The sequence below is a fragment of the Tachysurus fulvidraco genome, chromosome 2, assembly GCF_022655615.1.
Source record: "Tachysurus fulvidraco isolate hzauxx_2018 chromosome 2, HZAU_PFXX_2.0, whole genome shotgun sequence".
NCBI classification, from domain to species: Eukaryota; Metazoa; Chordata; class Actinopteri; order Siluriformes; family Bagridae; genus Tachysurus; species Tachysurus fulvidraco.
In genome coordinates this window covers 32,815,680-32,831,891 of record NC_062519.1, presented here as the reverse complement: position 1 = coordinate 32,831,891, position 16,212 = coordinate 32,815,680, and the positions used below count along the sequence as shown (strand labels likewise).

Below are 16,212 nucleotides of genomic sequence, written 5' to 3'. Positions count from 1 at the left end.
TGTCTGTCTGTATGTCTGATCCGTGTGTGTGTCTGTCTGTCTGTCTGATCCGTGTGTGTCTGTCTGTCTGATCCATGTGTGGGTGTCTGTCTGTCTGATCCATGTGTGTCTGTCTGTCTGTCTGATCTGTGTGTCTGTCTGTCTGATCCATGTGTGTGTCTCTCTCTCTGTCTGATCCGTGTGTGTGTCTGTCTGTCTGTCTGATCCGTGTGTGTGTCTGTCTGTCTGATCCGTGTGTGTGTCTGTCTGTCTGTCTGATCCGTGTGTGTCTGTCTGTCTGATCCATGTGTGGGTGTCTGTCTGTCTGATCCATGTGTGTCTGTCTGTCTGTCTGATCTGTGTGTCTGTCTGTCTGATCCATGTGTGTGTCTCTCTCTCTGTCTGATCCGTGTGTGTGTCTGTCTGTCTGTCTGATCCGTGTGTGTGTCTGTCTGTCTGATCCGTGTGTGTGTCTGTCTGTCTCTCTGATCCGTGCGTGTGTCTGTCTGTCTGTCTGATCTGTGTGTCTGTCTGTCTGATCCATGTGTGTGTCTGTCTGTCTGTCTGATCCATGTGTGTGTCTGTCTGTCTGTCTGTCTGATCCGTGTGTGTGTCTGTCTGTCTGTCTGATCCATGTGTGTGTGTGTCTGTCTGTCTGATCCGTGTGTGTGTCTGTCTGTCTGTCTGATCCGTGTGTGTGTCTGTCTGTCTGTCTGATCCGTGTGTGTGTCTGTCTGTCTGTCTGTCTGTCTGTCTGATCCGTGTGTGTCTCTGTCTGTCTGTCTGATCCGTGTGTGTCTGTCTGTCTGATCCGTGTGTGTGTCTGTCTGTCTGTCTGATCCGTGTGTGTCTGTCTGTCTGATCCATGTGTGTGTCTGTCTGTCTGTCTGTCTGTCTGTCTGTCTGATCCATGTGTGTGTCTGTCTGTCTGTCTGATCCGTGTGTGTCTGTCTGTCTGATCCATGTGTGTGTCTGTCTGTCTGTCTGTCTGTCTGTCTGTCTGATCCATGTGTGTGTCTGTCTGTCTGTCTGATCCGTGTGTGTCTGTCTGTCTGATCCATGTGTGTGTCTGTCTGTCTGTCTGTCTGTCTGTCTGTCTGTCTGATCCATGTGTGTGTCTGTCTCTCTGTCTGATCCGTGTGTCTGTCTGTCTGTCTGCCTGATCCGTGTGTGTGTCTGTCTGTCTGATCCATGTGTGTGTGTCTGTCTGTCTGTCTGTCTGTCTGTCTGATCCGTGTGTGTGTATGTCTGTCTGTCTGATCCGTGTGTGTCTGTCTGTCTGATCCGTGTGTGTGTCTGTCTGTCTGTCTGATCCGTGTGTGTCTGTCTGTCTGATCCATGTGTGTGTGTGTCTGTCTGTCTGTCTGTCTGTCTGTCTGATCCATGTGTGTGTCTGTCTCTCTGTCTGATCCGTGTGTCTGTCTGTCTGTCTGCCTGATCCGTGTGTGTGTCTGTCTGTCTGTCTGATCCGTGTGTGTGTCTGACTGATCCGTGTGTGTGTCTGTCTGTCTCTGTCTGTCTGATCCGTGTGTGTCTTTCTGTCTGTCTGTCTGAACCGTGTGTGTGTCTGTCTGTCTGTCTGTCTGATCCATGTGTCTATCTTTCTGTCTGATCCGTGTGTTTGTGTTTGTTTTCAGGGCTGCCCCTGACAGACTCGACTCCAACTACTTCAACTCTCGCCCCAGTACCAGCGACTCCATCCGCCGTACACTAGGTACACACAAACACACACATATTATAAGTTACATCACAGTGCTGCTGTTGATCAAATATTTGGATCATTTAGATTTATGTTTGGTCAGTGGTGTCACTCTGTTTACTGTTGTGTGTTCTCTTAAACATACACTGTGTTCGTTTGCTTGTGTTGGATTTGGCTCAGTGCAGCTCCATGTTTAAAATGTGTTTGCAAAGTATTATGGTTTTAATCTACTGCTTGTATTGCTTGCCACTATATTTGAATATTTTTTATCCATTTATATTTATATTAAATATTGTGGTTCATCATCATTCTTGTTTTTTTTAACTTCCATTTTAGCAGCTGTAAACAAAAAAGAGATGTCATTCCCTCACCAGACTATCTTCTTTCTGTGAAAGTTAAAAAGTAAAAAAAAAAGTCTTATGTTCCTAAGAAACCAGAAAGCATAACGTGTCAGCATGTGTGTTATCTGGTGAGATGAGATGAGGTCTTCTTTTTCTTCTTCTTCTTCTTCATTTCCTCTTACTCTCAGTTTCCTGTCCAGATGGGCTTTGTGGTGTGACCACTGTGATGTGCTCTTGGGTGACCTGAACTGAACTTATTCACGTGTGTGTGAGTGTGTGTGAGAGAGAGTGTGTGTGTTTGTGTGAGTGTGTGTATGTGTGAGAGAGTGTGTGTGTGTGTGTGTGAGAGAGAGAGTGAGTGTGTGTGTGTGTGTGTGAGTGAGTGAGTGAGTGAGTGTGTGTGTGTGTGTGTGTGTGTGTGTGTGTGTGTGTGTGTGTGTGTGTGTGTGTGTGTGTGTGTGTGTGTGAGAGAGAGTGAGAATGTGAGAGTGAGAATGTGCATATGTGTGTCTTTGAGAGTGTGAGAGTGTGTGCATGTGTGTGTCTTTGAGAGTGTGTGCGTGTGTGTGTCTTTGAGAGTGTGTGCGTGTGTGTGTCTTTGAGAGTGTGTGCGTGTGTGTGTCTTTGAGAGTGTGTGCGTGGGTGTCTTTGAGAGTGTGTGCGTGTGTGTGTCTTTGAGAGTGTGTGCGTGTGGGTGTCTTTGAGAGTGTGTGCGTGTGTGTGTCTTTGAGAGTGTGTGCGTGTGTGTGTCTTTGAGAGTGTGTGCGTGTGTGTGTCTTTGAGAGTGTGTGCGTGTGTGTGTCTTTGAGAGTGTGTGCGTGTGTGTGTCTTTGAGAGTGTGTGCGTGTGTGTGTCTTTGAGAGTGTGTGCGTGGGTGTCTTTGAGAGTGTGTGCGTGTGTGTGTCTTTGAGAGTGTGTGCGTGTGGGTGTCTTTGAGAGTGTGTGCGTGTGGGTGTCTTTGAGAGTGTGTGCGTGTGTGTGTCTTTGAGAGTGTGTGCGTGTGGGTGTCTTTGAGAGTGTGTGCGTGTGGGTGTCTTTGAGAGTGTGTGCGTGTGGGTGTCTTTGAGAGTGTGTGCGTGTGGGTGTCTTTGAGAGTGTGTGCGTGTGTGTGTCTTTGAGAGTGTGTGCGTGTCTGTGTCTTTGAGAGTGTGTGCGTGTGTGTGTCTTTGAGAGTGTGTGCGTGTGTGTGTCTTTGAGAGTGTGTGCGTGGGTGTCTTTGAGAGTGTGTGTGTGTGGGTGTCTTTGAGAGTGTGTGCGTGTGTGTGTCTTTGAGAGTGTGTGCGTGTGGGTGTCTTTGAGAGTGTGTGTGTGTGGGTGTCTTTGAGAGTGTGTGCGTGTGGGTGTCTTTGAGAGTGTGTGCGTGTGGGTGTCTTTGAGAGTGTGTGCGTGTGGGTGTCTTTGAGAGTGTGTGCGTGTGGGTGTCTTTGAGAGTGTGTGCGTGGGTGTCTTTGAGAGTGTGTGCGTGTGTGTGTCTTTGAGAGTGTGTGCGTGTGGGTGTCTTTGAGAGTGTGTGCGTGGGTGTCTTTGAGAGTGTGTGCGTGTGTGTGTCTTTGAGAGTGTGTGCGTGTGGGTGTCTTTGAGAGTGTGTGCGTGTGGGTGTCTTTGAGAGTGTGTGCGTGGGTGTCTTTGAGAGTGTGTGCGTGTGGGTGTCTTTGAGAGTGTGTGCGTGGGTGTCTTTGAGAGTGTGTGCGTGTGTGTGTCTTTGAGAGTGTGTGCGTGTGGGTGTCTTTGAGAGAGTCTGAGTGTGCGTGTGTGAGTGGGCATCATCGGGCATCAAGGCAGGATACACCCTGGGTGTAGTGTTCTAAACTATTAGTCAAAAGTAAATATTTTTAACTGAAGAGATTAAGGTAATGTCAATAAATTACAGTTACCTTACCACAATCTTGTTTTCTTTGTACACTAATTGGCCAAAATAATGTGGGGACCTGAACACACCCTTATGTATTATATGGGCCTTTCTTGTATTTCTTGCTGCATGAAAGGTGGAAACTCACAGCTGCATCAAACCTCTTTGTATTGTTGAATGCAGTAACATGGAGTTCTCATGTTCGTTTTTTTTTCTGATATTCAATCCGTTCTCTGCAGATGCTAATCTTGCTTCTAAACTGTCTCTAACAACTACTTTAGTCAAGGCAAGGCAAGTTTATTTGTACAGCACATTTCAAAAAACAGGGGTCATTCAAAGTGCTTTACATAGAAATTAGAAAACAGTTTATAAAAGAGAAAAAGAAATATATTTGAAAAATAAGAAACATGATAAAATCATAACAAAAACAAAGAACAATTAAAGAAAATAAATGTGATTTTAATAAAAACAGTTTAAAATATGTTAAAAAGAATAAAACACTAAAATACTTTAGTATTTTCCACTCCTAGTGTTCAACCGTTCTTTAGAGTTATTATAAGGGTTCGTCTGTCTTCTTCTTCTCCTCCTCCTCCCTCTCCTTTCTCTTCTTCTTCTTCACCCTCTCCTTTCTCTGCTTCTTCTTCATCATCTACTTCATCTTCTCCACCCTCTCCCTTCTCGTCTTCTTCTTCATCATCCTCTTCCACCCTCTCCTTTCTCTTCGTCTTCTTCTTCATCTTTTACTTCATCTTCTTCTTCTTCTCCTTTTCCTCCTCCCTCTTCTTTTTCTTCTGCTTCTTCTTCGTCTTCTTCTTATTCTCCTTCTTATCCTCGTCCTTCTCCTTTCCCTTCTTCTTATTCTCCTCCCTCTCCTTTCTCCTCTTCCTCTTCTCACTCATCATTGACTGTAGCTGTGATTTGTTTCTTATTTCCAGATTCTGTCTGGCGCTCATCTCAGGAATCATTAGGATCGGAGGTGACCACTCAACCACACAGGTGACACATACTTCAATGCTTTTGTGATCTCAATCTAATTATATATGGCTAATGATGATCATTAGTTGATCATTTTGGTCCAGTAGTGTTTGTTAGGATTTTTTTCTTCTCCACTTCCTCATCCTTCATTGATATAAATAGTGCAGACTAAGCAGTACGGCCTACAGAAAGGAAACTTGTGCCCCTGCCTTGCCCATGTCAGATACTGTAGGTCTAACAGGTGTACTGGTCATGCTTTAGTGCAAGGATTTCCCTTGGCAAAATACGAAGAAGTGTGCGACTAAAATTGTAGGGATTGCACAAAGTTTAGACATCATGTAGAGAACACAATTCAGCTGGTTCATACAGAGGGGCCAGATTTATGGTCAAATAACTTTTTTTTTTTTTTTTTTTTTAGAAATTCAGTATCTGTGCACTAATATGAAAATTGATTATGGCCAAATCACTTGTGGTCGCCCTTGGCCAGTCATGTTTCAGACAGGGTTAACATTGATCTTCCTGTTTACTTTGTTTGTGGAAAAAAAGAAAAAGGTATGTCATGTATTCTTTTTGTTGTTGTTGTATCCTTATCTGCTGTACCCTTAATGCATATCTTTCACCTGGAAATGTGGATATAGTAACCTTCTATTAATATACAAGGTTACATTTAAAGTAAAGCTTTAAAATTACACGCCACTACTAAAGCAGTCTAAACTTAGCACAATGTAGTGTGGATAAAGATTTGTGTCCCAGCCACAGATGCTGGACTCCTTTTTTTGTTTGTTTGTTTCATTGACAACGTCATTCTTGGGTCAGTGCTGCCATGACAACTAATTAGCTTCATGCTCAGTTTTACTCTATGAGAGAGGAAGGCTGTGTGCAAACACACACACACACACACACACACACACACACACACACACCACACAGTTTCATTTGTTGAGCTTTATTTAGAATTTGAAGACATTGCCCAGGAACCTCAATTTGAAAACTTTTAGATATCAAGAGTTAAGTGATAGAAAACACACACACACACACACACACAATATGCAGGAGATTGACTCAGCACTTTATCCAGTGTGTCTGTGACTTGCCTTTCAAAAAGCCTTGAGAACAAAGAGCCTATTGTTCTTGGCTCGACCCACTTGCTCTGTCCCCATGTCTTTAACCCTTGAGCTTTATACAGACAGATTGAGAGGTGTAAAGAATACAATGTTCTGAGGACACAACTAAGTACAGTGCACTATAGTAGGGCTATTGGGGGTTGACACACTTACATCACACATGTGTCCAAATGACCTGTTATGTAATGTGTTTGATTAATCGGATTCCTGGGTTCTGTGTTTGTGTGTATATGTGTGTAAGCCCAGCTGCCAAGCTCCACTGGTCACTTCTTAGTAAAATAATGCATAGCCACAGGTTATTAATGTGACAGAACAAGATAAAGAAGTGTGGCCATGTATTAATACATTGTGATTATTTTGTGGTGCCTCAGACTGGTGTGTGTGTATATACAGGGTTTTACGGTAAACTCCAGTAAAGTTGCCACTTATCTGTTTTAGATGAAATGTAGAAAGGTTTACAAGCACACATTATTATTAATTACCACATATAACTACATGCTACGTCTCTATTAATCTCTGTATAATATACAAAACGATTAACATCTCATTTCTGTAAGTTATAATAACGAGACAAAACAGTGTAGTAATATCAAGATCTCTACTCTGTTTAATATGAAACCATGGAGAAATTCTCCTGAAACCACCAAAAAAAAAAATAAAGACTCCTCTCTAATAAAGATTTCCATAATCGTCACAGTAAACATTCATCATATTAAAGAACAAAAGTGTAGCAATCTTAGAAGTAATAAAGTACCAGTTATACTTAACTATTTATATTATAATAGACCATGATGATCTGAGCAAGGAGCAACAAATCCAAATTATTCTACTCCTACCACATTGTCAGAGAGAATAAGATTAGCAAGTTCTGAAATTAAAAGCTTTATTTGCCCTTTTTAAATTTTTCTTTTATATCGTCTGACTAATGTAGCATCCTTGTTACATAAAAATATATTTTTAATTGAACAAATTTATGCAAAACGTTCTGTTCCAGAAAATGAATGTTAATTAGGTTTATTCAATAATAATATAGCGTGTATATATATAAAGCATTCTAGCACCTACACCTTAATAAAAGAAGGAGTTGGGGTAAAGCCGCAGAGTGCCTTAAGTTACTCTACAGCCCTTTATATACACATAGACCGGTTTAATTACTGAGGCGATTTTTATACAAGTAGTGACATCAGCAGCATCCAGTATGAAGACGTGTAAGTTGTGTAGACTCTAATAAGAGTTAAGCAAGAAGCTTTATTTTTGTGTTTAATTACAGAATAATACATAGTATAAACATCTGTGGAAAAATCATCAAGTCATTACAGTGATATATTATTCAAATCTTTCCTTACATCGAGTGACACATTAGTTATAAAATTCTACAATAAAATTGAAAAACGTAATATCACAACAAATGTGGAACACTGTGGTTACAAACATGTAAATCTTATGCAAACTAGGTTTCTTTTGAAAGAAGAAAATAGCTCTTGACAGCCATATAAAAATGTTGATTCATAATGAGATAGAAAGAAAGAAAGAAAGAAAGAAAGAAAGAAAGAAAGAAAGAAAGAAAGAAAGAAAGAAAGAAATTAATTCAGAGTAAAAAAAAAAGGTCTTATGTTCCTAAGAAACCAGAAAACATAATCTAACTAAGTCCAGAAGACTTAGTTAGCCCCTTCCTCTGACTATTACAAAGTGTTGACACTGGAAACACATTCAATAGACATTAAATAAACACATTCACAGAAAGAACTTTCCTGACTATTAAAAACAATCATTTACATGCATTAATATAAACATAAACATAAATTGTTTTTCATGTTGTTCCTTCTGACCAATCAAGTTCCAGAATTGCATGTGTGTGTGCGCAGAAATCAAATTAACTGCTTCGAAAGATAATAATAGATATGACAGAATGCACAACAAGCAAACTAAGTATGATTGTATTGTCTATAATTTTCCTACAAATAATTTTATATATATAATCATATAATTTATTCTAATATATTATTACTCGAACTAATTTCTCTCTGACTCCTCCCACAGTGATGTCACCAGCAGCTTAACTGGTCAGCCAACAACCCCGCGCTCAACTGGCGCTGACATGGGGGGCGGGGCCCTGTCCAAACTCCGCCCACTCGGCCCACATTTCTCCCACAGTGAACCACAACAGAGCGTCATCAAACCAAACAGCTCTACACACACATCATATAGTGAGACAACTCACACATCACACAGTAAGTGAACTCTACACACACACATCATACAGTGAGACAACACACACATCATGCAGTAAGTGAACACTACACACACATCATACAGTGAGACAACACACACATCACACAGTAAGTGAACTCTACACACACATCATGCAGTAAGTGAACACTACACACACATCATACAGTGAGACAACACACACATCACACAGTAAGTGAACTCTACACACACATCACACAGTAAGTGAACTCTACACACACATCATGCAGTAAGTGAACTCTACACACACATCATACAATGAGACAACACACACATCACACAGTAAGTGAACTCTACACACACATCATATAGTGAGACAACACACACATCACACAGTGAGACAACACACAACACACTGAGTGAACACTACACACACATCACACAGTAAGATAACACACAACACACTGTGAGTGAACACTACACACACATCACACAGTGAGACAACACACAACACACCGTGAGTGAACACTACACACACATCACACAGTGAGACAACACACATCACAACGTGAGTGACCACTACACACACATCACAACATAAGTGAACACTACATACACATCATACAGTGAGACAACACACACATCACACCATTACACAAACACACATCATGTTTTATTGTACAAAATGAAATAAAACAAGTAATAAAATTAAAAGACACATGCTGTTAATTTAAATATCAGACTGGATGACCAGCATTGTTCATCAGCGCATGTTCTTCTTGGGTTAAGCATTTGCATTCCTGGCAGCAATTTTTGTTTTACAGCTATTGTTCTTGTTGATGTTTCCAGTGTTGGGTTTCAGAATCCAGGAATTTCATGTAAAAATACAGTTTTACTTCCTGATCCATGCTACTATCAAATGAACTAAATGACTTTTATAATCAGTATTTAAACACTGAAGAGGTGGACCTGTGTCAGAATACAAGATTCACTGGATAAAATTTCACCTGAAAAACCTGCTGGAATTGTTTGATGTTTGATTGTTCCCAATATATTCCCATGCTACAAAGAAGAATTAAAAGAATTGAGGCTGCTTTGAGAGCAAAAGGAGACCCTACCCAGTATTCGAATAGTGTTCCTTATATCTTGCTCAGTGTGTGTATGTTTACAGAATATAGATCAGAAATGAGAAATGATGTACTAGCAGCCTGAGCTAAGTTAGTTAATGACGCTGTGGATAAGTTAAGCTTCTTCCTATAAGTCGGTATGATCTACATTTGACACTTTTATAGATTATTTTGGATATTTTGTCTTTGCATGGATCATTTTCTTCAGCATGTCTGTTTCACTGATGTAGGAGGTATGCTTTATCTCACACTGCATAATCTGACATTTATTTACGTATAAGCTCGTGCTGATATAACAGTAGCTCATCTACCACAACCAGTCCTTAAATAGTTCTCTTCGAGCTCCTGATGGCCTCTGTGTGCTTTAGTGGAAAGATAAAATCATTTTCAATGAAATCAGTTAAAGAGCACAGCTTTGTTTCCTGCTCTTTTACTTTATCTTACACGAATGCGCGTTGTGTCTGTTTTTTTGTGTGTGCCAAGTAAAGCAGCATTTATCAGTACTGATGCAGGGATTTTTGCCGTTCTTTCGGTTTTGCAAAATATCAAATCAGCCCAAGTTAATCTTTGCTTGAGTTAATAATCTTGAGTTATATTCATGATAAGATATTTAATCGATTAGTGATTTTGCTGCAAATTTTTTGGCTGATACTAAATTGCTGTAAAGATTTTTGATCATTATTGACCACAGTTTGGATCAGACACAAAGAAAGTGAATATGAAATAAAATTGCTATTGTCTACTCTGTACTCGTCTTCAGGTGCGCAGTCTAACAGGAAGTGAAGAGAAATTCTGTTGACGGACCTGCAGCTTCCTGTAACATCATTCCTCCTCCTTATCAGGCCAAGATGAATGAGTGCAGGAGGAACAAAGCTTGTGTTTGTGGACTGCGTACTGTTTCAGGCCGACTGAGCCCCTGTGTAACCCAACACCACAATAACACCTTTATTATCAGGGCCATAGTCTCCGCCCCTTCACCTTCACTGTGCTCACTCATCACACTACAGTTTCACGTCACCTCATCACGCGTCATATAATAATAGGACCTTTCTAACTAATGTGCAACTTTTCAACAAGTTCATTTAGAATCTAATGCTGTACTGTTTTTAATTATCTTAAATGTTTTTTTTGTTTGTTTGTTTGTTTTGTTTGCATTTGTTTGCCTCACAGTTAATTTTTTTTATTTTATTTTATCTTTAATGTTTTTTTGTACTTTTTCTGACATAAGAGTTTAGCTTCTACAGTATGGAATGTTTTCCTTTTAGATCACATTGTGCTGTTCATCTTGGTCAAGATTTTCTGTGGATGTTTGAACTCTTTTTAAAATTGAAAACGTTTCTTTAGTAAATCTTTAGTTTATTCTTCGTTGCAGCAGTGTTTTAACATTAAATTCCAATTTGAATGACTTTAGTAGTTTAGTGAATGAGTTCTGGGTTTGTTCCTGTTAATTAATGTAGTAAATTATTTATTAGAAATTTAACAGTGAATTGACTTTCAGCGCTTCAGCTATACATTAAGTTGCTTTTTCAACAAATGCTTTTATTGAACCTTCATTGTGTTTGTGTTAAAACTGACTATATGGTGTATCAATATATTTTTTGCTGGACGTTGTGATATGTTATGATTATATCTGTGTAAACTAGATACGTTTACTGCACCTAAATGGTCCGAGTACTTTTTGCTAATTGAAGTTATGGTTAAAAAATAAAATAAAAAATAAATAAATAAAAACAGATGTTTATTTGACTTGAAATGAAAAAAACTTTTTACCGTTACTTTTTTCTTTTGTACAGAAAAGAGTAATGCAGGAAAACAAGAAACAGAAACAGAATGTTATTTAATTAGTAAGAACCCGTTTTTTTGTCAGAGCAAGGTGTTTGCCACCTGTCCATCTGCACCAGCAAGTTGTAATACTACTGCAGTTAAACAAGTCGCTCTTTCTTAAAGCAAGGTTAATCTAGCCACACGTATTTTTGTGCTGGAATTGTTCCTGAGTGACAATCTTGTATTGTTTTACAAAGGTATGCTGTGGTCCGTGTTTCGCCTCTTGGTTGAATGAAGTTCACCTTACCACACAAATTCAAATTTATTTGTATAGCACTTTTAATAATGGACATTGTCTCAAAGCAGTTTTACAGAACATAAACATAATACAAAATGTCTAATGTAAAGATTAATATAATACAAAAGTTCAAGATTAATATTAGATGGTTATCCCCAATGAGCAAGTCTGAGGTGACTGGAAAAACTCCATTGGATGGTAAAGGAAGAAACCTCGAGAGGAACCAACTGGAAGACAACTGGAGCTGGTACAATATCTGAATGCCCCGGGATGGGTAGAAAAAGAGAAGCAGTGGAATTTCAATTACTCAAAAGTTGATTCTGGACACCAAACTTGTTTCTTCAGATTCATTTCCAACCGTTTTCATTTTGTCTCTGATCACACAATTTTTTAAAAGAACCATGTGAATTTTAAAGTTAGAAAGTTATTTTACTCATTGTAGTTTTTTTTTATTTAATATCGTGAGAAATTCAAAATTCACTCATCCACAATTCTACCATTTGAAGACTGAAGCTTCACATTAGTGATTCTCTTTGATCATGAAGTGTCACAAACAGGAGATTCTCTTTCTGTGGTGAAAGACGAATACCACACATTTAGAAGAAATGCTGCAATTTGTATATGGAAAAACAAGGACAACGACTTTGACAGTGTCATGATGTGTATAACGATTATGAGTATAATCAGGGGTGGTTCTAGGATTTCATCTTTATGGGGGCTTAGCCCTCAGTGAGAATTTAAAACAAAAAAGAGTCTTATATTATATATTATATGACTAAGCCAAAAGTTATGCTATTATTTAAAATGCCAAAAGTGGACAATAAAATTTTAAAGTAAAAAAATGTAATGTCCACAACACTGTTTAAACTCCCATATTTATTAATTTGTTAAAAAGCAATGTTTCGACCCTACTGGGTCTTCAGGCCTATAAAATTTTATGCATGATGTAATGATGCCAGACTTGAATCAAATCAGTTCATGTATGTGTGCATTCAACAGTGTGTCCAATGAATGCAGTTATTTTTATTTAGTATTGAATGGATTGTTTGCATTAATATTTTGTTTGTGCTATCAACTCTGGTAATAAGAACAGTGAAATTTCACTGCTTTTGGTTGCCGTCTTTGCGGTTTTCCGCCAATTAAGGTTATAGATAAATACCTCCAGCTCTGACAGATTCTGAGCTTCTCCGTTCAAATAAAGCAGACAGCCGATGACGCACTTTGAAAGACTACAACACCCATGCATAAAAGCAAAGTAAAAAAAATTTGCTCTTGGATCAAACTGATAAATAATTTTCTTTCCCATCGAAAACATGTCCTGCATTTTAATGTCTTTTTTATTGTTTATTTTTGAAAGTAAAAATTATACTTATAGTTTTAGGGTGGCTGAGATCACAGACAGGGGGGTGGAGCCACCCTAAAGAGGTCTAGAACCACCCCTGAGTATAATGCATTTATGAGTTTAAAGACAAAAGCAAGGACAAAGTGTAGACTTTTACAGTCAACTGATGATGGACAAGAGAATATTTAAGCAATTTTGAGAAAGGTGGGTGCAAAGATTTGAATTTATAATATGACACACAAATTTGTCTAAATTGTTACTTGAAGGAAACAGCTAAATGCCTCACTGCTCTGAATTTCTATGTTTATTTTGTTAATGTTCCATCTGCAAACGTGCACTGGACTGTAATACACCAGATGCTCTCTCTAAAAGCCCTCAGGCGAGGTCACTTTACTGTAATAGTGAAAACATCAAACACACACACACACACAGAGAGAGAGAGAGAGAGAGAGAGAGAGAGAGAGAGAGAGAGAGAGAGAGAGAGAGAGAGCGAGAGACTCAGCATGACTGGAAATGGTGTCATTACATAACAGTTCATTTGGATGTTTATGTGATGTGACTGAGTATAATAATCCCTCCACTTGAACTCCCTGTAGTGCACACTATTACATACATTACTTTTTTTTTACTTGTTATGTGGGATTTTTACCCCAATACTGCCCCCACCCCTGTGTGTGTGTGTGTGTGTGTGTGTGTGTGTGTGTGTGTGTGTGTGTGTGTGTGTGTGCGTGTGTGCGCGCATGTGTGTGTGTTGTCGTCCAAATGTACAGCTGCAGCTGAACATCACAAACAGTTCTATTATCTTTTGTAGTAGATAATACTTCACATCCAAATCAAATTTTTAATTTTTTATAAACTGTTTTTCTATCCTTATATCTATCACAGGAAAGAAAGAAAGAAAAAAGTAAAAATATAAAATATAAATAAAACATAAAATATCTTATTCTTTCTTTCTCTCCTTTTTCTTTCTAACTTTTTTCTTTCTTTCTTTCCTGTGATAGATATAACGATAGAAAACAGGACAAGCCTGTGTGAGTGTGTCTGTGTGTGTGTGTGTGTGTGTGTGTGTGTGTGTGTGTGTGTGTGTGTGTGTGTGTGTGTGTGTGTGTACACACACACACACAGATATGGAGGAAGACAGGATGATCAGAAACAACACAGGGAAAAGCAGAACTAAATGGAACAATAAAATAACTAAAAGATATATAAAAAAAACTCAAACTCTCGTCTTCTCCTTCTCATTTCTCTGTTTCTCACCTTTCTGTCTCTTCTCTTTTACCTCTTTCTTTTTAACTTTTTCTTTTTCCCTGACACACACGCACACACACACACACACACACACACACACACACACACACACACACACACACACACACACACACACACACACACACACACACACACACACACACACACACACACACACACATCTGAATCAATAAAAAACACTAAGTTTATATTCCGGTGCTGTGGCTTTTTTTTTTTTCTACAGATGTTGTTATGAACATGTAACTGTTATATTGTACATTTTTAAGTGCAGATGAAATCTAAAGCAATCAACCATGTCTTCTTTAACTGGAATATAAATATGTGCTACAGATGACAAATTAGTTTAGTCATCAACATGGGGAAATTAGCAAATGCGAAAATGAAAGAAAAAAAAGGTTATTGACTTTAGAATCTTATAAAAATACTGTAGCTCCATGTGAAAGCAGCCAAATGCAGAGCTGTACTGAAGCCATATATGTGTTACTTGTTACAAGGTGTTGACATATAGTGATATTGGCCAACAGAGCCTACACAAATGAATAAATGGAAGAATGGCAATGATTGGTACATCGTTACTCACCAAAGCATGAAGAGGATTTTTTTGGCATTCAGAGCAACTGAAAAGTGAGAAAAGTGGGAATTCTTCCTGTGGTGTTTCCTGAGCAGTCCCTGACTGACGCACACACACACACACACACACACACACACACACACACACACACACACACACACACACACACACACACACACACACACACACACACACACACACACACACACACACTAAATGAGATATTCATAAACCTTCTTATTTCTTATAAGACTATATAATAACTAAATAATAAAATTTTTATGACATCAGGAGTGCAGCTAATTTATTCCCAGTCTGTAAATTCTCACCTGTTACAATTAATATTGTATTTATATTTAAATGTGTTTGTATTTATCCCCAATGAGCAACCCTGAGGTGACTGAGGCAACTGTGGTGAGAAAGAAAAAATTCCTTAGATGAAGAAGAATGTCCGTGACCGTCAAAAAGCGGAACAGAGCTGCTGCTGGTACCATCAATGGGTGTCTTGGGATAGGTAGAAAAACGAGAAGAAAGTGGAAAGGAATTAGCGTAGCTGCAGTTCATAATATTAAATAAAACTATAATAATGGGTAGCCTATCTACTGGAGCACACGGCTATAAGAAGTATTGTGTGTATGCCTGACTAAAGAGATATGTCTTTAATCTACATTTAAACTGTGTGAAAGCGTGTCTGAGCCAAAGTTATTCCAAAGTTATAAATAATTCGTAAATATCGTAGTTACTAAATACGAAAACACTCTACCACCTTTAGTTGATTTTGGGAACTACCAAAAGACTAGTTAGATACATGGGAGCCATTTAGAGCCTTGTACTTAAGTAGCAGCAGTTTGTAATCACTTCTAAACTTACCAGGTAGCCAGTGTATAGATGATTCAATTGGGGTTACATGATCATATTTTCTTGTCCTGGAAAGAACTGGCAGCTGCATTTTGGACTAAATGAACACTGTAAAAAAAATTCTGTAAAAAAAACTGTTTTTTTTTTTCACTTGTACCTTAAATGAGTGTACAGATTATGTTATAAACTATTGTCCTCGGAGAGCTAGCATGAGAAAAGGCAATAAGAAAAGTATGCAAGCCCTGACAAAATCATATAATATTCATATCTTCCAACCTTGCAGTTTCAATATTTCAAGCCACTAATGTCATGATTTGCGACCTAAACATCACAAACTCATTCAGGCATAACATAAAATATTTTCCTCAGTTTTTAATCAAACATTTTTATACAGTAGCCAGAATGAGGCACATAAAGATGGATTTTCTCCTGATGGTAAAAAGTTGTGCCAGCCAGCCTAGAGTGTGATCCTTGTTTACTGAACATGAAGTCATGTCATATTTCATATACTTACTAAGCAGAATCAATCGAGGAGTCACAGGTAAGTTACCAGTCTTCTCAAGGTCAGCAGGAGTGGCAGACATCTACAGTATTGGTAAAGATAAGAATTAGAAATTAACATCTCCAAAAAAACATTTGTCCTAATAAATTCCAAAGTGTACCTATTAAAACAAGAATAGCTTATCTAAATGTATACTTCTTACCATTTATTTACCTTTTCGTTAATATTGACACAAAATACATATTTTCAACATTTAATATCTGATTGTCTATACAGTGCACAGGATGGGAGTCAGAATGGAACACCTAGATGCACAGTGAAAAA

General features: G+C 38.5%; 1 protein-coding gene across 5 annotated transcripts in view; it reads left to right on the top strand.

The window, feature by feature from the left end:
* The window catches only part of LOC113649528 (lisH domain-containing protein ARMC9), a 38,917-nt gene extending 27,902 nt beyond the window's left edge, over positions 1-11,015 (top strand). For all 5 annotated transcript variants that reach the window (XM_027157380.2, XM_047809913.1, XM_027157358.2 and 2 more), the window contains 4 exons: positions 1,617-1,693; positions 4,804-4,864; positions 8,008-8,198; positions 10,045-11,015. In XM_027157380.2, the coding sequence (XP_027013181.2) occupies positions 1,617-1,693; positions 4,804-4,864; positions 8,008-8,198; positions 10,045-10,067 (352 nt within the window). In that variant the 3' untranslated portion in view covers positions 10,068-11,015. The remainder of the gene's footprint in view (positions 1-1,616; positions 1,694-4,803; positions 4,865-8,007; positions 8,199-10,044) is intronic.
* The last annotated feature ends 5,197 nt before the right edge of the window (positions 11,016-16,212 follow it).